Raw genomic sequence first — 24137 nt, forward strand, 5'->3', positions numbered from 1 at the left:
CATCGGCAGGCGGACTCTCAACCACTGCGCCACCAGGGAAGCCCTAATCTTAAGTTTTAAAAAGGTGGGTTTTTATTTTTTCTGTGTTTTTCGTGTTTAATGGGGATAAAGGTTCCATTTTGCAAGAATAATAGAGTTCTGGAAATTGCTTGCACAACAATGTGAATGTAATTAACCACTGGACTGTACATTTAAAAATGGTTAAGTGGTAAATTTTATGTCATGCATTTTCAACCACACACACACAAAAAGTTCCTTTCAAATTAGAAAAAAGAAATCTAGGGAATTCCCTGGTGGTCCAGTGGTTAGGACTCGGGCGCTTGCACTCTGGGGGCTTGATCCCTGGTCTGGGAACTAATATCCCGAAAGCCGCATGGTGCGGGCATTAAAAAAAAAAAAAAAAATCTAATGCTGTAAATTAAGAAAGAAAATCTGAATTCAAATGTGCAATGGAAAATAACTCTTTGCCAAGTAGTGGCCCATAGAGTTGTATTTTTAACTGTGGAGGCCCTGCAACGAACCTGTTAGTTTTGAGGCTCAGAGCATTGGGACCTGGACTGGGGTGGAGTTTAAGCACTGGTGGTGCCCTCTGCTTTATACTAAAACTTGAAGGGTTGGGCCAGCCCAGGTGTGTGAGTAAAATTTCTCCCAAATGTTCCTCTTTTCTTGCAGTCTGAGGCACACTTTTTTTTTTTTTTAATTATTATTTTTCTTCCAGCCGTGGCGGCTTGTGGGATCTTAGTTGCCCCACTAGGGATTGAACCTGGGCCCTTGGCAGTGAAAGTACAGAGTCCTAACCAATGGACTGCCAGGGAATTCCTTGAGGTGCACATTTAATCTTTGGGTGAGCTGTGCTACCTCATACCTTCATTCATGGAAGGGTGAGTGAAGTGTGAATTCACATCTTTCTCTCCACTCCCATTCTTTAGGGTGGCCCTTGGTAGTTTGTCTCCATTATGATTTACTCTCTGTCTCCCAAATGTACTACATGTCTGTCCTTCACATTTTCTAGAGCAGCTGCTGTTAACTGGGAGGCAGCCTTCCATATTTTAGCTCTTTTTGAAGTGAGTCCTGCATAGGTAGCCCTGAAACCTTCCTTCTGCCCACCCCAAACAAGCAAATAAACAAAACAAGCTATAAAGCAAGAAAGTAACTGCCAGGTTTGGGTTTTTGGCTCCTCTTATCTTCCTCCCTGGGCTCCAGAACCAGTACTTCTGGAACTAAATTTTCTTGATATGAGTTGGCATTTATTGGAGAACTAAACAGCCAATCAGATAAAACTTGCATCAGAAAATTACATATTTTATTTATTTATTTAAATTTATTTATTTATTTATTTTTGGCTGCCTTGGGTCTTCGTTGCTGTGTGCGGGCTTTCTCTAGTTGCAGTGCGGGGGGGCTACTCTTCCTTGTGGTGCCCGGGCTTCTCATTGCAGTGGCTTCTCTTGTTACGGAGCACAGGCTCCAGGCACACAGGCTTCAGTAGTTGTGGCTCTTGGGCTCTAGAGTGCAGGCTTAGTAGTTGTGGTGCATGGGCTTAGTTGCTCTGCAGCACATGGGATCTTCCCAGACCAAGGCTCGAACCTTTGTTCCCTGCGTTGGCAGGTGGATTCTTAACCACTGTGCCACCAGGGAAGCCCTACATTTGAAAAAAAAAATGTTAAAAAAGAAAATTACATTAGTTATTGAGTAACAGCTTTTTAGAACTATTCAGGAAAAAATTAGATGATTGATCACGTCACTGCATGTCAATGATCATAAGGAATTAATGACAGGGTCCCTGGTGAATGATGACAAAGAGCAAAAGTTAGATTCAATCACAAGGTGAATTTGATTGAGTTGAAGTTTATACACTCAGAGCTATCAAAATGCTCATTATTAAAATATCTGCGAGAAAAACATTACTGCTCATATGTAACTCACTTACCCTTTAACTTCTTTTTTTTCCCATAGAAATAATTGTGATTTTGGAATAAGTGAGGTTTTTTAGGAATGTAGCCATCATGTTACACCATAACTGCCTGTACCCGAAAGGTGATACAAAACGATTGAACAATTTTCTGATGTTTTCCTTTGTAGGGAAGATGGAAGAGCTGAGTCAAGCCCTGGCTAGTAGCTTTTCTGTGTCTCAAGATCTGAACAGCACAGCTGCCCCACACCCCCGCCTGTCCCAGTACAAGTCCAAGTACAGTTCCTTGGAGCAGAGTGAGCGGCGCCGCCGGTTACTGGAACTGCAGAAATCGTAAGGGATACTTTAACTCCTTGGCTTCTCTGTGTAGGCTGGGAGCTGTGAACCATTCAGGAGGCTCCAGGCTTGTCTCTACAGAGCCACCTTCAAAGTGGACCCTTTGTAGGTTGTTCTTCTTGCCCACAAGGTTGGGAGGGGTAAATCCTGGCAGAGGTAGACATCCTTTACAGCCAGAGCTTGGGAAAAATGAGGGAGTAGGGAGAGACTGAAGTTTGAAAGCAAAAGCTCAACTCTCTGGTTAAATTTTTCTTTTCTTTTTTCCTGGCAGCAGTACTGAGCTTTGTAGTTTAGGGACTTGTGAAAGCCACTCCCATACTTCCACTCCCCACATTCCCTGTGTGGCTTCTCCTGCAGTCTGACTCCTGGCTTTTGTGTGGGCTTCCTGTCTTCCTTCAGCCCAGATGTTTCTGTGGAGCCCTTGGGAATTCAAGACAAATAATTCCACAGGGAATCTGAGGAAATGTCTTCCATACACTTCAGTCTCAATACCAAGATGAGCAAACAGGGAAAGATAGATTGATTGCAGGATAGGAGTGTTTGAGGATGGGCTGCTCTGAAGGCAGGGCCTATCCTTTTATTCTCAGTGCAACACAGGCCTCTTCTGGTTAAGGAATTAAGGATTAGGAGGAACTATCGACAGCTGCATTTTGCCCACTGCTTCATCACTAGATGTGTTTAGCAGAGATGGTTCCCTGTGGCCTCTGGGTTGCTTGCAGATTACATTCTCAGATCACCCATTCCCCCGACCCCCAGTTTTTTAAAATTGTGATTAATTTGGAATAGGTAATATGTTCGTATGGTTCAAAATTCACAATACATAAAAGAGTATATGGAGAAGGGACTTCCCTGGTGGTGCAGTGGTTAAGAATCCGCCTGCCAGTGCAGGGGACATGGGTTTGAGCCCTGATCTGGGAAGATCCCACATGCCGCAGAGCAGCTAAGCTTGTGTGCCACAGCTACTGAAGCCCGTGTGCCTAGAGCCTGTGTTCCGCAACAAGAAAAGCCACCACAATGAGAAGCCCACGCACCACAACGAAGAGTAGCCCCCGCTCGCCACAACCAGAGAAGGCCCGCATGCAGCAACGAAGACCCAACGCAGCCATAAATAAATAAATAAATGTTTTTTAAAAAGAGTATGTGGTGAAAAGTCTCCCTCCCAAATGTCAAGTTCCTCTCTCTTTTTGTTTTTTTTTTGGCCATGCTGAGCAGCTTGCAGGATCTTAGTTCCCCAACCAGGGATTGAACCTGGGCCCACGGCAGTGAAAGTGCCGAGTCCTAACCACTGGACCACTAGGGAATTCCCAACATCTTATATTATAGTACACTTGTTACAACTAATGAACAAATATTGATACATTATTATTAACTAAAATCCATACTTCTTTACTCAGATTTCCTTAGTTTTTTCTAAGTGGCCTTTTTTGAAAGTTAGGAACTGTAGAAAGGTCTGGCTGTTCCTCAGAAAGTCCCAGAAGCTGTCCTTGTCTCAAACTTCTCACTGCATCTCGGTGTTTCCTCTCTGCAATCCCTGGGAGCCTTCAGACGGTATATCTGCCAGGCAGGGAAGTGTCAGCTCTCACCTGGGGTGGAGATGGGAGTCTAGGGTGGGGTGGATGGGAGTAGGATCAGCCACTAGCGAACCCTGAGAATTCCTTTAAATATTGTACCTTGCCTATTCTTAGGAAACTGAGGAAAGCCGAGTGTGTTCAGAGGGGGTTTCCTATTTAGGATCTGTGAGGAGGTGGTCACTAGTTAAGGCTTACAAAGGAAATTTTGTCATCTCTTACCCCACCACAATTCCCAAGCTGCTCTTGAATTTGGAGACTTTGAATTACATCTGTCACATTTCAGGGTGTCTTCCTATAAGATGTAAAGACCTGTCCTTATGCCTTTTCTTTTCTCAGAAAGCGGCTGGATTATGTGAACCATGCCAGAAGACTCGCTGAAGATGACTGGACAGGGATGGAGAGTGAGGAAGAAGAAGAAAAGAAAGATGATGAGGAAATGGACGTTGACACTGGCAAGAAGTTACCAAAACGCTATGCTAATCAAGTGAGTGCTCCAGAGAAGATCAGGCGCAGCTGGTCCTGCTCCCTTTACTGTGCAGTCAAAGCTCTTTACTTGCCCTAAAGAGGAGGGTGAGGCAGGAAGAAGGAATAGCATCTGCAGCGAAAGTGCTGGTGTACATAAAAGTTATGAGATGAAAAGAGATGACTTACAGTTCTGTGTGCTGACAGGGGTCACTGATAGAGCCTGGGTAGTGGGTTTGGGAATCATTACCCCATGCTGTTAGCAAAGGCTTCCGGCCTGCTGCAAAAAGCCCCTGAGCTACTGATATGCTAGCGGACACCATTCTTTACTAGTCGTTATACAGCTGTTTTGGATCAGGCCTGCCCAGCCCAGCACTGTCCCCCACCCCACCTCCCAAGCTGGTAGTCTTTCCCAAGTGGTGGACTAACATGCCAGCCTTGGGTCTTCACACTCAGGTGGTAGGAGCTTGGAGGTCCTTGAATACTGGGAGCCTGCCCAGCCACCCCAGGCCAGCCAGCTGGCCTAGGTGAGGTTGAGGCCATGAAACAACAGATCACTATAACAAACTTGACTAAGTGCCCTGTTGATTCCAGAGAGGAAATCAGTGTGGCTTGTGGTGCCATAGGTGAAGCAGGCATGGAGACTGTCCAGTGCTCTAGGCAATCCAGTTATTCTCCAGGAGGCAGGGCATGTGTCTGAGTGGGGCTGGGGGTCTACCCTGCTATTGTATACTTCTCTCTATAACCCAAGTGTCTTGTCACTTCAGAATCCTCTCCCACCTTAAGAATATGGTTCCTGGGTGCACACACTCCCAACCTCTTTCTCTGCCTCAAATATAGCACAGATATCTTCTATGACAAAGTACAATTTAGTTCTGTTGAGCAAACATTGTGTTTTTTTTTGTTTTTTAAATTTTTTGGCCATGCTGCACAGCATGCAGTATCTTAGTTCCCCGACCAGGGATCGAACCAATGCCCTCTGCAGTGGCAGCACAGAGTCTTAACTACTGCACCACTAGGGAAGTCCCGAGCAAGCATTGTTTTGTTTTGTTTTTGTTTAAAACAGAATGTTGGCTTTTTAAAAAATATTTATTTATCTATCTATCTATCTGTGCCGGGTCTCAGTTGCGGTACTCAGGATCTTTGTTGCTGCATGTGGGATCTTTAGTTGTGGCATGCAGGATCTAGTTCCCTGACCAGGGATCGAACCCCGGACCCCCTGCATTGGGAGTGTGGAGTCTTAGCCACTGGATCACCAGAAAAATCCCCCTTGAGCAAGCATTGTTGAAGGCCCTGTTCTATGTTAAGTTAGGCTATTCTCAGGGGAAGATAGACATGGGCCAGAAATAGCCCATGCACTCCTCTAATAAGTGTAGAATATGGTTTTTGCAATAAGAAAGTGAAATTAACTTCCAACAGAGAAGGAAGCAGGGTTGTGAAATCAGGAAAAGCTTAATGAAAGAGGAGGCAGTTTGGAAACATGGGTAGGATGGGTGGAGGTACAGAGCATTTCAGGGCATTCCAGGCAGCAGGATCAGGCTGAGCAAGAGCCCAGAGGTGGGAGAAGAATATATGATGTGTTCAGGAGGGGTGTGCAGAGTGTGTGTGAGGATGGAGCAACATAGGGTAGGGGGAGGAGTATAGCAGAAATATGTACAAGGTTTTAGACTCTGGGTCTAGATTGTGAGGAACCACCGAGACTTTTTGAGAGTTGGGACTTCATGTGATGACTACCACATCAGTGTAGAAAGGCCTGGAAGAGAGAGACTGTGGTAGGGGGCCTAGGTTTGCTAAAAGACCTGATGAGTGCTAAGGGCAGTGGAAGTGGGAAGGAAAAGAGGTCATGAGTATGAGAGATGTTGCCAGGTGGAATGAACAGAATTTATGGCTAGGAGAGGCGATATGAGAAGCGGGTAAGGGTTTAAGCTCAGGTCGCATGGACTGACCTCAAAGTCAGGCTCTGTGTTGACCATGGGCAAGTTACTTAACCAGTCTAAGTCTCTAGTTTCTTATCCGTAAAATGGGACATCGTAATAGTACCTATCTCATAGGATTGTTAAAGGATTAAATGAAATAGTGTACCTTAAATACCTAGCCCAGAGCCCATAATGAATGCCCCACAGTATTAGCTGCTACTGCTATTTTTTTAAACAGCCATATTGAGGTACAATTCACATAACATACAATTCACCCATTTACAGTGTACAATTCAGTATTTTTTTTAGTAATTCACAGAGCTGTGCAACCATCACCACTATCTAATTCTAGAATATTTTCACACCCATTAGCAGTCACTCCCCATTTCCCCTTCCCTCCAGGCCCTAGCAATCACTGATCTACTTTCTGTCTCTATGGATTTGTCTATTTTGGACATTTCGTATAAATGGAATCATATGAGATACATCCTTTTGCTTCTGGCTTCTTTCACTTAGCAGAAGGTTTTCAAGATTCATTTATGTTGTAGCATGTGTTAGAACTTCATTCCTTTTCATTTCTTTTCAAATAATATTCTGTTGTATAGATATACCACATTTTGTTTATCCATTCATCAGTTGATGGCCTTTTGAGTTGTTTCCACTTTGGGGCTATTATGAATATTGCTGCTGTGAACATTTATTTACATATTTTTGCATGGACATATGTTTTCATTTCTCTTGGGTATATACCTGGGAGTGGAGTTACTAGGCCATATGATAACTCTGGAGCTATCAGACTATTTTTCAGTGACTACACCATTTTACATTCCCACCAGCAATGTTTGCCAATACTCGTTATTGTCCGTCCTTTTGAATAACCATCCTAGTGGGTGTGAAGTGGTGTTTCATGGTTTTGATTTGCATTTCCCTAGTAACTAATGACATTGAGCTTCTTTTCATGTGTTTATTAGCCATTTGTATATCTTTGGAGAAATGTCTATTCAAATCCTTTGCCCGTTTAGAAATTGGGCTATTTGTCTTTTATTATTGAGTTATAAGAGTTCTTTATATATTCTAGATACAAGTTCCTTATGAGATACATGATTTGCAAATATTTCTCATTCTGTGGGTTGTCTTTTCACTTTCTTGATGATGTTTTTGGCAGCACTGAAGTTTTACATTTTGATGTAGTCTAATTTATCTATCTTTTGTTTCGTCATTTGTGCTTTTGGTGTTGTATTACTATTATTCTTTAAGGGAGTGTTGATTATGCCTTGAGTTTAATTGAATAACAGAGAGGAAGGTGATGATATTAACAGGGCTCAGAATGCAGAAGAGGAAGGGTGGGTGTTTCAGGGATGGGAAGTACTTGGGCAACAGAAGCCAGTGAATTCTGTTTCGGCTATGCTGAGTTTAAGGTACAGAGAGGACCAACAGAGAAAGAGATAGCAAATGGACAGCTGGAAATATAGGTTTGGAGGAAAGGAAAGAAGTCTGGAGATGAAAAAGAAGAGAATTAGGGGACTTCCCTGGTGGCGCAGTGGCTAAGAACCTGCCTGCCAATGCAGGGGACACGGGTTCGAGCCCTTGTCAAGGAAGATCCCACATGCCGTGGAGCAACTAAGCCCATGCACCACAACTACTGAGCCTGCGCTCTAGAGCCCGCGAGCCACAACAACTGAGCCCGTGTGCCACAACTACTGAAGCCCGTGCACCTAGAGCCTGTGCTCCGCAACAAGAGAAGCCACTGCAATGAGAAACCCGTGCACCACAATGAAGAGTAGCCCCCACTCGCCACAACTAGAGAAAGCCCGCACATAGCAACAAAGACCCGGCGCAGCCAAAAAAAAAAAAAAGAGAGAGAATTAGGAGGCATCATCTTAGAAATGACAAGTGAAGTAGATGAGTTCCACCCCCACGGGGGGAACAGCATCTAAGAGAAAAGAAAAGGGGGACCTAAAACAGCCCCCTGAAGATTATCTACATGTTTTGGGGGAGTGTGTGGAGGAATGTTTGGAGGAAAAACAGAAAAGTACTGTCATGGGACCAAGGGAGCATGTGTCAAGGAGGAGGATGTGACCGGCAGCATTACACCAGGAGTAGAGGAAGGAGGGGGAGGTGAGGGAATAGAGGTACTTGGCTGCAAGGAGGTCAAGTGGGGCTGTTAGGTAGCAAATCTGGACTGTGGGTGTCAGAGTGGGCGGGAAGGCAGCTGCAAGAAATACGAAGTAGTTGGAGGGTGGGAGGGAGGGAGACGCAAGAGGGAGGAGATATAGGAACATATGTATATGTATAACTGATTCACTTTGTTACAAAGCAGAAACTAACACACCATTGTAAAGCAATTACACTCCAATAAAGATGTAAAAAAAGAAAAAAAGAAATACGAAGTAGTTAAAAAAAGAGAGAACGTGGAATATCTTAATAGAAATGTAGAGTGATAAAAGGTTTACATTTTTGCCTTGGTTTTGAGGATTAGGGGTTGAGTATTTTGTGGCCTAAGGGGAAGGAGAGATGGGAGAGATGAGAGATTCAGTGGGAAGTATTAATTGATAGGCCAGAGTCTTGTGTAGGTGTGAGGGACTAGTGATGAATGGAAGAGTAAATTTTTTCAAATTCATTTCACCACAGCCCTTTTTTTTTTTTAATTTAAGGTAGATTTCCTAACATCCTTTAGTATAGTATTTGGGTCACTAGTTTGGGAAATGATCTAGTTTAGAGCATCTCAAGGTCAGGGACTTGATTCATCTCTGAGGTATAGCCCCTGGAACATCATGGTTGTGATAATGGTCGGTGGGTGGACAAAGTAAGGAAAGATAGAGGGTCCTATCCCCCCATACGGCAGGTGAAGTAGTAAGAATGGATATGGATGCAGATAATGAAGGTGAGAAGTTGAAGTTCACAGTGAGCAGGAGACGAGTTGACTACTAAGAGCTAGTGGGGTGGAGGTCCCACTGTCACCCTTTTCTGTTCTCATTCTTTTACATGTATTTTTATTATATATATAGGACGTGAATTCTTTGTCATTGTAAACATGGGAGCAGCACAGCCCTGTTGATTTTTAACACCATTTTTTGTGTTCCCAGTTAATGCTCTCAGAGTGGTTAATTGACGTCCCTTCAGATTTGGGTCAGGAATGGATTGTGGTCGTGTGCCCTGTTGGAAAAAGAGCCCTTATTGTGGCCTCCAGGGTGAGTAGCTGGCTCCTGCCCCCGGCACCAGCATGCCTGGCCTGTAGCGGGAGGGGTTCTCTGCACACTCTGTGTTCCTTATCTGCCACAGCAGCTGTCCCTGCCATGGGGATTGAAACGCTTTCCTGCAGGAGGGATTTGATGAGAGCCATCTTTGGGCTGATGGCACCCCTGCAGAATGTGGAAGCAAGAGGGTGAGGAGACCTTGATGCCTGACAAGAATGGTAATTGTCCACACAGGGTTCTACCAGTGCCTACACCAAGAGTGGCTACTGCGTCAGCAGCTTTTCTTCCCTTCTGCCAGGAGGCAACAGGCGAAACTCAGCAACAACAAAAGGTACCTACATACAATTGACTGTTTATTAACTTTTTTTTTTTTTTTTTTTTTTTTTTTTGCGGGCCTCTCACTGCTGTGGCCTCTCCCGTTGCGGAGCACAGGCTCCGGACGCGCAGGCCCAGCGTCCACGGCTCACGGGCCCAGCCCGTGCTGGCGGCATGTGGGATCCTCCCGGACCGGGGCACGAACCTGCGTCCCCTGCATCGGCAGGCGGACTCTCAACCACTGCGCCACCAGGGAAGCCCTGTTTATTAACTTTTATAATTAGTGCTTGGTTAGTTGCATAGTTAGTTGTTTTAAAGACCCACTTTAAAAAGCATACCTTTGAAACTGCACACAGGTAATATCCTGCCCACTGGGCTCTCCCTCAAGGTCAGGCCTCCTCAGTAGCAGAATAGCTGCAACTTGTGAGGCCTGCTGGGCAATAAACCCCTAAATTAAAGTCAATGCACCTTTCCCATGGACTTCCATCACAAGATGACAGGTGCAGTTTTCTGGGGAAAGGACCCCCAGAAGGCCAACTGTAATGTACAGTAAGCTGTTGCTGGGGCTTCCTGCCGAATTCCCTTTTCTCCTTTCTCAGTGTCCTAATCTTAGCTTATTCCTCCCACCTGGGCCCAGCCAAGGAGACTAAGGTCACGAAGCTTTGCCCGGGGTCATTCAGCGAGGAGTTGGCAGAGCTGCCAGAACCATTCTCTCACCTCTGCCTGCCCAGGCTCTGCTGGTGGTTATTCCTGTCCTCTGTTCCGAGCCCTCTATTGGCATTTTTTACTCGAGCCTAAAATGCGCTTCCATCTCCCCTCTACCCTGTTATTTTAGTCCTCTGATCCCAAAAGATTGTTCATATCCCATCTCTTCCATGAAGCATTTCCTGGAACTCTCGTTTTTCTTAGTTTGTGCTGTATAATTCAGGTCTTGGTTCTTTCCTCTGTAATCATCTTATCTCCTTAACTGGATTGTAACTTCCTTAAAGACAGGCATTACTTATAGTTAATATTCCCCACAGAACACAGTGCCTGTGTTAGGAACTCAAAAAGTGATTGTAAACTAAAATGGAAGATTACTTCCCTTCAAACTTGAGCTTCTCTAAGGTGAGTAAATGTCCCAGTTTTTCTAAAGGTTCAGAGTTCACACTTGGCATTGCCTTGATCCTTCTTGTGCTGTCATACCTCAGGTCACCCCTAGACTGTTCCAGGTAGCCAGAAAAGGCTGTGAAGAACTTTGTCCTGTAGTGCTGGTGCTTGCCGTGAGCACTGAGGATTGTTGGATTCAGTTCCCAAGCCCCTAAGATGGGGCTCTCCAGATTGTGGTGGAGGGAACCCTGATGGGAAGGGGTACCCTGTACTGACTTTCTACTTTGTGTCTCCAGATTACACCATTCTGGACTGCATTTACAGTGAGGTGAACCAGACCTACTACGTTCTGGACGTGATGTGCTGGCGGGGACACCCTTTTTATGACTGTCAGGTGAGGACTGATACTCCCCTCATGTCTTCTCCTGTTTTCTCCTCTCCTCCCAGGAAAGTGGCTCAGCATGTGTGTTTAGTACGTGACCAACTTCCTGGTGTGTACAGGATGTGGTATATCAAGAACATTGTCTAATGTTCCTTGCATCTTTGGGTGTGTTTAAATTAGCTTCATTTATAAAAAGAGGTAGGAGGAACTAAGGGAAGCATAGCAATTCTTGAGGGGAGGAAGGAGAAACAGAGTGTAGGGTAGGCTGGGACTTTGTAGAAGCTGTAACCGCCCCCTCTGCTCTCTCCAGAGTGTGGGAGGCTTGCTGGCAGGGAAGGTTGCAGGTGAAGGGGATGCTGCCTTGTGCAGGCGGCACAAGGAAGAGAAGGTGGATTATTAAGCACCATCAAATAGACTTCTGTCACCTCCAGTCCTTCACCAACCACATCTTGACCCTGAAAATGTCAGGGCCTCCTTGGTATGACCGTAAGGCCTCGAATCTCTGAGGGGCTAGCTTTGGAAGGAGATTTTCCAAATGAGGAGAGGCCCCCCACCCAATATTCTCCTCTTAGGTTTCACCTTCCCACAACATTTTTCTCAGATTGATGATTTTTTCGAGTGACAGACGCAGTCATCAGAGAGAGGCTAGGTCACCCCACAGGGTCCATCTCTGCTCCTATGCTCCCCATCGTTGTCCCAGTTTTAAAGTGGTGGGTTTTTTATGCTCCCTGTCAATTAGTTTATCATAGTGGTTCTCAGAATGTTGAATGTGTGGCCTCAGAAAGTTGTTAGTAATGCAAATTCTTAGACCTACTGAATCAGAAACTCTGGGGATGGGACTTACGTTTTAATAAACCTCCAGGTGATCCTCATGCAGGCCCACGTGTCCGAATCACTGCTTCTTTCTGTAGCCATTACCCCAAGCTAGGTTTCCAAATTGTGCTAGGTGCTGGTACTTCAGAATTCTAGCATGCATCTCATTTAAAAAATAATAGCCAAGGGACTTCCCTGGCGGTCCAGTTTAAGACTCTGCACTTCCAATGCAGGGGGCATGGGTTCAATCCCCAGTCAGGGAACTAAGTTCACACATGCCGCACGGCGTAGCCAAAAGATAAAAAAACTAAAACAACAACAAAAAAATAGCCAAGACCTGCATTGCTAAACACTTTGTGAGCATGATCTCATTGAATCCCTTACAACAACTCTAAAAAGTAAGTATGTACTATTGTTATTACTCCTCATCATTTAGATATGAAAGCTGAGAGCCACAGATGTTAATTACCTTGCCCAAATGCAGAGCCAAGCCTAAAACTCAGAACTCAAAAATTCAATCAAGGGACTTCCCTGGTGGCGCAGTGTTAAGAATCTGCCTGCCAGTGCAGGGGACACAGGTTCAAGCCCTGGTCCGGGAAGATCCCACATGCTGCGGAGGAAATAAGCTCATGCGCCACAACTACCCAGCCTGCGCTCTAGAGCCCTCGAGCCACAACTACTGAAGACCACACGCCTAGAGCCCGTGCTCCGCAACAAGAGAAGCCACCGCAATGAGAAGCCCATGCACCACAGCGAAGAGTAGCCCCCGCTCACCGTAACTAGAAAAAACCCACGGGCAGCAACGAAGACCCAGTGCAACCAAAAATAAATAAATAAATAAATTTATTTTAAAAAAAAAAGGCCGTGCAGCAACGAAGACCCAGTGTGGCCAAAAATTAATTAATTTTTTAAAAATTAAAAAATTAAAATTCAATCAGGAACATATTTTCCTGTAATTCTGTTGAAGGATGTTTCATAACATGCATTTACAACCTACATATTTGATAACTAAAGCCACCTATATTTTGACAATATAAAGAAAAGATTGTGGGTTTTTTATTTTTGGTTTTGGAAATTAAAAAAAAGAAAGAAAGAAAAGTCCCTAAATAACAACAGAAGCATATGTATCAGTAATTTAGATCAATAGTAATTTGGAATAAAGTAGTTTATGTGAAGTTACAGCTGTAAAGTAGTTTCTAATCCTTAGGTAAAATAAAACAGAGGTTAACATAATGTGCTTTGGAGTTGGTGAGTCCTGGTCCCATAGTATTTCTGTGTGCACCTGGGTGAGTGATGGAATCTCTCTGAGCCTCAGAGTCCTCACCTGTAAAATGGAGATAATAATAATACAATTCTCAGGGGATGGTTGAGGATTAATACGATTATGTATGTAAGGTCCTTAGCATGGAGCCTGAGACATAGTAGGCCTTCAGTGATAAATGTTGGCATTACTACTATTAATAATTCTATTGGATTTTAAGGAAAAAATATTTAAAGACTTTATGAACATCTTCCTGACCTTACGGCAGTGTTTGAAGGGAAATGAGGGTGAGAGAAGGGCTTAGGTCTTCATAAATCAGGTGGCTGGTTTTTTCCCAGTTTTATTGAAATTAAACTGACATGCAACACTGTAAGTTTAAGGTGTATAGCACAATGATTTGACTTACATATATTTTGCAAAAGTTACCTGAGTAAGTTTAGTTAACACCCATCATTTCATATAGATACCAAAAAGAAAAGAAAAGAAAAAAATAAATGTTTTTTTTCCCCTTGCCATGAGAACTCTTAGGATCTACTCTCAACAACTGTCATGTGTATACCAGACAACAGAGTTAACTACTGTCATTGTGTTGTACTTTCCATCCCTAGTACTTATTTATCTTATAACTGGAAGTTTGTACCTTTTGACCATCAGGTACCTTTTTAGAATGGGGTGTTTTTGTTCGTATTAGAGTTTGAGGTGAGCAGTTTTTAATCTTTCCCTTTCTCTTCTCTGGCAGACTGATTTCCGATTCTACTGGATGCATTCAAAGTTACCAGAAGAAGGACTGGGAGAGAAAACCAAGCTTAATCCCGTAAGGCCTGGTGTTAGGATTGCAGAGTTCTTTATGGGGATTGGTTTGGATTGGTCTGTTATCTAAATATAATCATTATGAATGAAATTATCTTTTTTTTTTTCTTTTTGAGGCAGCATGGCATAGTGGGAATAGTATGGACTTAACAGTTATCCAGATTCCACTTTTCACTTTAACAATTACCAGGTTAAGTTAATATCTTTACTTGGCCTTAATTTCTTCATTTGTTTAATAGGGTTAATAATACCTACTTTACAGGTTGTTCTAAGAACCAAATTATATAAATATACAAGTCTTTCTAGCATAATACTTACGGTGAGCACTCAATAAACAGTGGTCGATATAAAATGCTAATAACGGTTTTTATTAATAACACTATTTAGAATTCTCCAACTGTAGCCTGCATCAGCAGCCTCTGGAGGCTTGGTAAAATGTAGGCTCCTGGGCCTCACCCCCAGAATTTTTGATGCAGTAGGTCTGGGGTAAAGCCTGAGAATTTGCATTTCTAACAAGTTCTCCAGCGAAACTGGTACTGCTGGTCCATGGACCACACTTTGAGAACCTCTGCCTTTGTATCTGAGCTAAGAGTGACCTCATCTAGTCAGTCCCCTCTGTTTATAGATTAGTATATAGGCTCAGAGAAGGGAATGCCTTCCCCAAGGTCCCACAGTCCAGGATGATAACCCAAATGTCTTTGCTGTTCACTCAGTGATTAAATATGAGACAGTTGTTTTCATTGCATTTTATTAGTTAAGCCCTGTAGACTGGCATTTGCTTGGGTTGCTTACAGCATTTTTTAAAGCAACTGGATAACCAGTTACAGGACAATAAATGGGACCAGTACTTCCAGTGATGTTATCAATAAGGTCCTAGAAGAACATGCACTGAGGAAAGGGAACATGGGTACTACTTTCTCTGAGATGCTGTTCTGGTGTGCTACATGTACTGTCTCATTGTATCTGCATAACAATCCTATGAAGTAGATATTTTATTATCCCTTTTTACAGATGGGAAAATGGAGGCATATGGAGATTAAATGATTGACAGAGCTGGGATTCAAACCTAGGCCATCTGACTCAGAGGTTGTCATAGTCCTAATCACTTTGGTATACTGCTTCAGTGTAAAAACTTTTGCTGGTGTGAAAGGGGCTTCACCAGTCCTTCATTAGGGGCAACTGTCATAGAGCTGGGAGAATAACATAGAATCCCTAAACCTAGCACAGGGCAGTGGTTCTCAGTCCTGACTGCATGAATCAACTGGAGAGCTTAAAAAAAAAAAAAAAAGACTGGATCCCACCCCAGAGCAGTTCAGTCAGGATCTCGGGGTGGTGCTTGGGCATGAGTAATTTTTAAGAGTTTCCCAGATGGTTCTCCTGTATAAAGAAAGGTTGAGAACTCCTGACCTAGTAATTCAGAGGATAAGTAGAGGGGAGTGGGTAGGGGAGGATGAGACTGAAAACTTCTCTTCTTTGATATAGCTCTTCAGTTGCTGGAACCAATATTGTTTGTAACATGTACTAATTCTTTGTTCTAATTTATGTTTTAGTTTAAATTTGTGGGGCTAAAGAATTTCCCTTGTACCCCTGAGAGCCTGTGTAAGGTGCTGTCTATGGATTTCCCTTTTGAGGTAACAAAATCATTGTCTTTATTGCTCTGATCTGATTGTAAGACACAGGGAAACTTGGTTATACAGTCTTAAAAGAGCCTCTGACTTTGCTGTGTCAAAGCATCAGAAAAGGGCTAAAAGCTGACTCTTGGAAAAGGATGTGCTCGTGGCCCTTCATAGCCTCAGTGCCACCCTGCCAGATAAGTCAGAATGCCAGAGCTGGAAGGGCCCTTGAAAGGACAGCTCATCTAACTCCCTCATTTTACAGATGGAGAAACTGAGGCCCAGAGAGGGGTGAGGCTTCCATTCCTAGGTCCTTCTTGTGTGCCTCTTTCTGCTACAAGCCAGAGAACGAGGCCCCTTGTTTGACTGCCACAGCTGGGGCTTCTGTGACTGACAGACTGCAGGGCTGTGAATTCCTAATCCTTCCTTCCTCCGAAGAGCAAATGGTCCCCAGGGATGGCAGTGCTTGCTGAGCAGTGGCATGGCAGTGGGGCGACCAACTTGTCCAAGGTTGCCCAGGACTTCCCTGGTTTTAGTGCTGAAAGTCTCACATCCCCAGAATTTCCTCAGTCCTGGGCAGTCTTTTGTCATCCTCAGAACCTGCAGTTACCCTACAAGCAGACTTCCTTTGCCCATGATACCCTTTAAAATTCTGCCTGGTCACCTGCAAGTATTTGCTTGAACTGGATATAATTTTGCTAAAAGGATCACAGCTTCCCAAATGATGAAATGGCAAAGGCTGAGTTGCCTTCATTTCTGGGAGTCAGTTAAGAAGGTGGTAAGAACACCATCTTTGTTTATAACCCTTCTGCCCCAGTGATAATAAATGCTTTTTAGAGATGAGTCACTGAATCACAGAAAAGAACATATGGGACTGTGGGAGGTCTTCCCGTTGAGAAAAACTGAGTTTCCCAGAACATAGCTCACAGACAATTTAGGGGGAGGTTTAGGCAGCCAGCAATGGCTGGGGAGCAGGGCTTCTTGACAGGCTGTTTCTCCTGCACTCAGCAGTCCAGCACCTTGGAGGGACTTGTCCAGTCCCCTGGCTTTGTTCCCTGTGTGGAGCACGTCCCCCACTACAGAGACCTCCGGGTGGTGGAAAGTGCATGGGATTTGAGGAGAGAAGACCTGGGTTCAAGCTGAATTTCTGCTTCATACTCACTGTGTGTTTGAGGGAGGCTCCAGAACTCCCTGAGTCTGAGCAGCTCCATCTCCCAGACACTTCCATGGTGGGTAAGAGGGTGAAATAGTAGGTAGGAACCACCCTGTAAATGGGAAAGTACTTTTTATGTTTTTATTTTCTAAAATTTAGTTTTCTAGGCCATTTCTTCATTTAGAGAAATTCATGTGTGAGAAACAAAGACTCTTTTTCTTCTGGCAGTGACCCAGAACAAAAGATCTGGACCACAAGAGCTACCCCAGTGCATATAGGTCTCCTACAAACATGTGGCCCCAGAAGTCATTCTGATCCTTGGTTTTCTTTCTTGTAGGTAGATGGGCTTCTCTTCTACCACAAGCAGACCCACTATAGCCCTGGAAGCACTCCTCTGGTGGGCTGGCTGCGCCCCTACATGGTGTCAGATGTTCTTGGTGTAGCTGTGCCAGCTGGCCCGCTGACTGCCAAGCCAGAATATGCTGGGTACCAGCTCCAGCAGATTATTGAGCACAAGAGGAGCCAGAAGGAGGGAATAAAGAAGATACTCACACACAAGCCCTCTGAGAATGGACGCTATGAGTTGGAGCATCTGTCTACCCCCAAGCTGAAGAGCCCTCCCCATAGCCCCAAGCACCCAGGGAGCCTCATGGATAACTAGAGAGGGCAGCGTCCTTTGGGAGTCACAGGATGGGGGTTGGTCCCAGAAGGAAGGCTGGGGAGGAGGACAGTGATGAGAACAAGATGACTTCATTTTAGAGCAGACTTTCCAAAGCCACTCCAGCTGGAAACAGCTTATCTATCTGAAGTGCTGGCTTTAACAGTTGGGGGAGGTTTCCAGATTGGGTAGTCTTTGCATTTGAGCAGCAACTCCTGCGAAAATGTATTTCAGATCCACAATGTAAATATATGTAATTCTTACGAAAGAAGTTGTTTGTGATTCTTAAACTTTATTTTATTTTTGTGTGTGTGTGATTCTTAAACTTTAGATAGTCAGGAATCTCCCCCACCTCTACCCCTTCAGGCCCCCTAAACCGTGACTGTTCAAGTCTTGGCCCATTTCACTCTTTTTTTAGCACTTAAGCATTCTGCTGAGTTTCCAGTTGCTGCTGTTGGTAATGTCATTTTCTCAAAGGTCTTACCAGGAACTGCAGTTCTTGGTATTTGAATACGTTCCCTCTTCTGAGAAGACAAGTGTGATTTTCTTTGGTTTAGACACAGCCAGAGATAAACTGCAAATGGAGTTCATTCACTACTTCAGCCAACATTTGCGCACCTTCCAGAAGATAAGCCTTGTGCTTATGTACTGTGGGTTATGGTGAGGGACCATATACTTCATCCCTGCCCTTGAGCTCACGATCCAGTGAGAAAATAAACCCACCAGCATCTAGAGTGGGTCCAGATGGTGGGATGATTGCTTTAGTGCAGAAAGGGGCATAGAGCATGGGGTGTGGGGGGATGCCGGGAAGAGCAGAGGGAGGTTTCACAGAGGAGGTCAAAGCTGGGCTGAGGCTCAGAGGAGGGAAAGAAATGCGCTCTGCAGACAACGAGGGCAGGAGTTTCTCACAGAGGCAGGAGGGTATGTAGATGCACCCCTCCAGAGCTGGGAAGGACTTGCTCTGGGACCTGAAGTCGGTTCAGCCTGGCTCAGTTGTCAAGTAGGGCTGGAAAGCTATGGGAAAGGAGGCTGGAAAGGGATGGGTCTGATCATAAATGGCCTGTGTGTTATGCAGAGGTTTTGGGTTTTATGTATGGATGAAAGGGAGCTGATGAAGTGCTTTGAGCAGGCAGGATCCATTCAGATTTGTGAACTAGAGCTCTTTGGCAGCTGTGGGAGTGGAAGATGGCGTCTAACACCAACCAGTTTCTGCTCTGTGTTCAGGAAATGTGTCCCATTTCCCGTGGCCTCAATCTGCTCCCCATACTACTTTCCACTTTTCTAGGACTTACAAGACAAAAGGACTTCACTGTTCCACTCCAGCAGTACTAGTATCCTGTGGACAAAATTTCAGAGGGATCCAGGGCAGATCTTGTCTGACACGCAGTTGTTTCTTTGTGTTGATTAGTTCTGGGAACAGATCCGGGCAGAAGTTGTGGTTAAGCAGAGCCTCATTACACAAATTCAGAACACCATTGGAACTAGCCTCAGTGTTGGGCTCTTAAAGAGCTGCTCGGGCTGACTTTGTAAAATTGGTGAAGGAAGAAACCCCTTCCTCCCCTACCCAATGATGACCCAGCTGGCTGCAGATTTAAGCGTGCCTATATCAATAAGCTCTTTCCTGAATTTAGGTCAACTCTGCAATAGAAACATTGTGTTCCTCTTGCCAAAAAGCTTGTTGTAGGCTGCTTAGAGGTTTAGTCTCTTCTGAATGCTCTAGTCTGCTCTCAGCAGCCAACTGTATCATTTCAGGAGCTGTGCATGCTAGTATCAGTAGAGACTTGTCCGGGCTTTGCCCAGAAATAATCGGTCTGGAAGGACTACTTACCCAAAGAACGCTCTCTGGGACAGATGCGTGAACCAAAGAACATATTAGCCAAACTTATCACCATGCACGACTTGATACTGCTGAATGGTAGCTCGAAGGATGTATCTCAGGAGAGTACCCTTATATTTTTAACTGAGGAGCCAGTATTATTTGTCATCACTGAATAGAATATGCCTCTTGGTCGTATTTCTCTGCAAATTATAAAGTCACCTCCTGCCACCTGTTTCAAAGATGGTTGCGTTATAGGTTTCTGGGATTGGATATTGGTTATTTTAATGTTAACTCATAACTCAGATTGTAGAGGAAATGGAGAAGAAAGACGTGGCACCTAAGGACATGGTGACTCACTAGCTGTGAAAGGTAAGAAATGGACAGGAATCATCAGAATGATTCCTAGGTTCCTAACTTGGGTGACTAAATTGCTATTAACAAGGACAAGAATCCCAGGAAGAACATAATTGAGGGGGACTGAGGGGAAAGATAATGAGTTCAGTTTGGGACATGCTGAGTTTGAAGTGACTGGGAGACTGACTGGTAAGTAGTTAAGCCTTAATTCAAGTCTTCATCATTTCTTTTCTGCAGCACTGCCAGAGGCTCTTACCCTGCCACCAGTCTTCCCCCTCCCCCACAGCTCCAATCCATCCCTGTCACAACTGGCAGAGTGATCCTTTCTAAAAATGCACATCTGATCATCTTACTTCAAGGACTTCCCTTCGCCTACAGGGTACATGTGAAGCTTCTTGGCCTGCTATGCAAGTTTCTTCATGACCTGGCCTTAGTGTATCTGTCTAGTCTCATAAAATACCTTGCTTCCTTTTCTGCCTCCTTTCTAGTGATGCTGCTTTATAGTTCGCAGTACAAACACACGTGTTTCATGTCCTTTCCCCCCAAAACCACCCCTTCTCACTCTGATTTTATCCACCTGGTGAATATACCGACCCATCTGTTGAATAAACAGATACCTGTTTGAAACTTTACCTCTGCAGGTAGAATTAACCATTCTCATCTTTGTGCCCTCCCCATCCCACTACACATCTGTTGCCCAAAGTTACGGAGAGTCCCCAAGACTGCTCTTTGGTTTGATAATTCACCAGAAGGACTCATACATTCACTGAAAGCTGTTTTACTCACAGTTACAGTTTATCACAGTGAAATGAAACAGATTTAAGTCAGCCAAGGGAAGAAATGCATGGAGCAGAGTCCAGGAAAGTTTCAAACATGGATCTTCCAGTTGTCTTCTCCCAGTGGAGTCATGGACAGCTTTAAACTTCCTACTAACTGTGTGACAAAACTCATGGAGTATTGTCAACCAGAAAATCTCACCTGAGCCTTGGTGTCCAAAGTTTTTTATTGGACTTGGTCACACAGACCTGGTTGGCCAACCTCAATCTCCAGCCCTTCCTGGGGTCTAGCTGATAACATGTGGTCCAAAGTCCCCCTCCCTCCTAGTCACATTACTGGATTATCTAGTGTGGCAAAAGACCCCCATGCAAACAAAGACACCTTTATTAGACAGGACATTCCAAGGGCTTGGAGGTTCCTTACCAGGAACCAAGGACAAAGGTCAGCCTCTCTTTGGGTAAGGTTAAGTTCTTTTTTTTTTTTTTTTTTTTTTGCGGTACGTGGGCCTCTCACTGTTGTGGCCTCTCTGGTTGCAGAGCACAGGCTCCGGACGCGTAGGCTCAGCGGCCATGGCTCATGGGCCCAGCCGCTCCGCGGCACGTGGGATCTTCCCGGACCGGGGCACGAACTCGTGTTCCCTGCATTGGCAGGCGGACTCTCAACCACTGCGCCACCAGGGAAGCCCCAAGGTTAAATTCTTTATTGCACACTTCCTCTATTAGATTGTAAGCACTTTGAGGTCAGGGACCTTTTCTATATTTATCTTTAGGTCGCTGGTGCCTGGCATCACGCCTGCTACTTGTTGTACCAATAAATGTTTGCTGAGTGAATGAAATGATGAACTGGAATGACAATGCAGTCTGGAGGGGAGCCCCTCCACTCTCTGCTGCCCAGGTTAGTGACCCTGGAGAGAAGACTGAGTGGAGGTGTGTGGCAGGCTGCTAAAAGTTGTTTGGATACGTTTCAGACTTCTAAGAACAAGAACTATATTTAATTCTGTGAATGTGATTAAAAGGATAGCCAAAAACCTTCTCACTACGTACATTGGAAGAGGGAAAGAAATGATCTTCCTAGCTATAGACTTCCTTTCTAATAAAGAAATGAGTAAAAAACCCATAATATGTATTTTTTAAGCAAATGCGGTCTTTTGTTTTACGCCTTCAGATATGTAGGGCAGGAAAAGTTGACAAAAGCCTTGAGGTTTTAGCCAGAGTATGACTGGTTGCTTTGGTAAAATGAGCTGATTTTTGAGTCCCATGTTATGTTAGGATTCTGTTATTATACCCAATCTTTACATCAAAGAAGGACCAGATTAACCTGTGGACTTAATTTATCCATTCTGCTCTGGCCTCCCCATTAACACAGGTAAGTCAAACAGAGTGAGAGTAAAGTAACTCAGTTGGTACCTCTCTCCTGTAAGTCAAACAGAGTGAGAGTAAAGTAACTCAGTTGGTACCTCTCTCCTGTATTGAATGTTTTCCCGTGAGCAATTAAGCATCCAAAGTAACCAAACCTGTTTGGTACTCTTTGGCAAGAATTGTACCTTGTTTGCTGGAAAAGGATGGGTGTATTCTTTCAGCAAACATTGATTGAGCACCAGCTACTCTGAACTATATATTGTGCTAGGTTCTGAAGAGAGAGCGATGAATAAGACATGGCCTCTGCCCTCAAGGAACTCATGGTCTAGTGGGAGAGACAGACAAATAAGCAAATAATTACAATTCAGAGTGTTAGGTAAACTCTAGACAATAGGTATCAAGTATTGCAGTAACAACAGGTACCAAGAATAGTGACTGATTAACCTGTGATCTGGGAGTAGTAAATAGGGGTGTCAGATAATAAAATTGTTTGTGTGAGGAAGAAGCCAGATCATATTTTAGTTTAGAGAAAAAGAAAAGAATAGAAAAAGCAGAGAATAGCAGTAGGTAAATACCAGGCCCTAAAGTATTGGGTAATGGGGGAAATGTTATCTACAAGGGACAAGATTTTTCACCTTCCTTACATAGCTTACTTCAGCCATCCTAGTGATTATAGCTTTGGCCTATGAGTAAACAAGAAAAAATTTTCACCCTAGACATCGGTTAGTACTATGACCTTACTTACTCTGTATCTGTCTTTTAGACATGTCTCTTTCATAGGCAGTAGGTATTTTGGAGCAATTTCTGAGAGAAGCTTTAGATTTCAGAAGTAAAGGTGTTTTGGGGGAAAGGTTACAAAATTCTAATCACAGCTTTGGAAGTATCTCTATTCCTAGATCCAAACAAATATAAAAAAAGGCAGGAGAGGACTTCCCTGGTAGTGCAATTGTTGAGAATCTGCCTGCCAATGTAGGGGAAATGGGTTTGATCCCTGGTCCAGGAAGATCCCACATGCCCCAGAGCAACTAAGCCTGTGTGCCACAACTACTGAGGCCCACGCGCCTAGAGCCCATGCTCTGCAACAAGAGAAACCAACGCAATGAGAAGCCCTCGTGCCTCAATGAAGAGTAGCGCCCGCTTGCTGCAACTAGAGGAAGCCCGCGCCCAGGAATGAAGACCCAATGCAGCCAAAAAGAAAAAAAAAGGCATACAACAATGGTAAGACAGAGGTCTCAGAGTTAAGGTGGCTGTCTTTTTTTTTTTTTTGTAATATTTATTTATTTATTTATTTGGCTGCACCGGGTTGGGGATGAAACCTGGGCCACCTGTGTTGGGAGCGTGGAGTCTTAACCACTGGACCACCAGGGAAGTCCCAAGGTGGTTGTCTTTTTTTTTTTTAAGAGAATTTTTTTTAATTAATTTATTTTATTTATTTTATTTTTGGCTGTGTTGAGTCTTCGTTGCTGCCCATGAGCTTTCTCTAGTTGCGGCGAGCGGGGGCTACTCTTCGTTGCAGTGTGCCGGCTTCTCATTGCGGTGGCTTCTCTTGTTGCGGAGCGCGGACTCTAGAGCACAGGCTTCAGTAGCTGTGGCATGCAGGCTTCGTTGCTCCGTGGCATGTAGGATCTACCCGGAGCAGGGCTTGAACCCGTGTCCCCTGCATTGGCAGGTGGATTCTTAACCTCTGCGCCGCCAGGAAAGTCTGGTTATCTTCTTAATTCAGTCATTCAATACATATTTATGAAGGATCTGTGTACTAGGTTCTAGGCTCTAGGCACTGAGGGTACAGGGGCCTATAGATGTGGTTCCCGCCTTCCTGGCTACGCAGGCAGACTCTAGGCCAATGACATGGAAACACGTACACAATTACAAATTGTGATCAACTCTCTTTTAAAAAAAACAAGATGGTGCTAGGAGAGAGAGTAACAAGGAGCATTTCAGGGAGTAGTCAAGGAAGATCTTGCTGAGGAAGTGACTTTTGAGCTGAGACCTTAAGGATGAGTCAGATTTGTCTGGTGAAGGAGGTGGGAGGAAGGGGAGGATAAGCTTTCTAGACAGAGACCTGAAACCTATGCTTTAAAAGCAAAAAACAAAAGTTCAACCCATAACACCCCTCCCCCAAAGGGTCCCTCTTTGTAATTTATTTTCCATTTTCAGATTTCAGTTCATGTTAATTTAATAAAAATGTGATTGTCTGTCACCTATACTCCCCCAACCCTTACCCTAGCCTTCCTTCTGAGGTCCTGCAGCCAAGCATTCAAAAGTCCAGGGCTATGTCAACACATATGGATCTACCTTATATACATATTTTGAAGATCAAAACTTCAGCTATCTCATACTGTGA

The 24137-nt window shown here is 44.3% G+C and overlaps 1 protein-coding gene and 1 non-coding gene across 3 annotated transcripts in view; one reads left to right on the forward strand and one right to left on the reverse strand.

Annotated features, from left to right (window-relative positions):
* The window catches only part of SNUPN (snurportin 1), a 19527-nt gene extending 1771 nt beyond the window's left edge, over positions 1-17756 (forward strand). For both annotated transcript variants that reach the window (XM_007469170.1, XM_007469171.1), the window contains exons 2-9: positions 2080-2242; positions 4153-4300; positions 9281-9385; positions 9626-9722; positions 11092-11189; positions 13991-14065; positions 15612-15692; positions 17165-17756. In XM_007469170.1, the coding sequence (XP_007469232.1) occupies positions 2085-2242; positions 4153-4300; positions 9281-9385; positions 9626-9722; positions 11092-11189; positions 13991-14065; positions 15612-15692; positions 17165-17488 (1086 nt within the window). In that variant the 5' untranslated portion in view covers positions 2080-2084 and the 3' untranslated portion in view covers positions 17489-17756. The remainder of the gene's footprint in view (positions 1-2079; positions 2243-4152; positions 4301-9280; positions 9386-9625; positions 9723-11091; positions 11190-13990; positions 14066-15611; positions 15693-17164) is intronic.
* On the reverse strand, positions 3473-3545 carry TRNAE-UUC (transfer RNA glutamic acid (anticodon UUC)). Its single transcript has one exon. It is a non-coding gene; the product is annotated as a tRNA-Glu (tRNA).
* Positions 17757-24137: the final 6381 nt, after the last annotated feature.

This window comes from Lipotes vexillifer, unplaced genomic scaffold, assembly GCF_000442215.2.
Source record: "Lipotes vexillifer unplaced genomic scaffold, Lipotes_vexillifer_v1.1 scaffold103, whole genome shotgun sequence".
Lineage (NCBI taxonomy): Eukaryota > Metazoa > Chordata > Mammalia > Artiodactyla > Lipotidae > Lipotes > Lipotes vexillifer.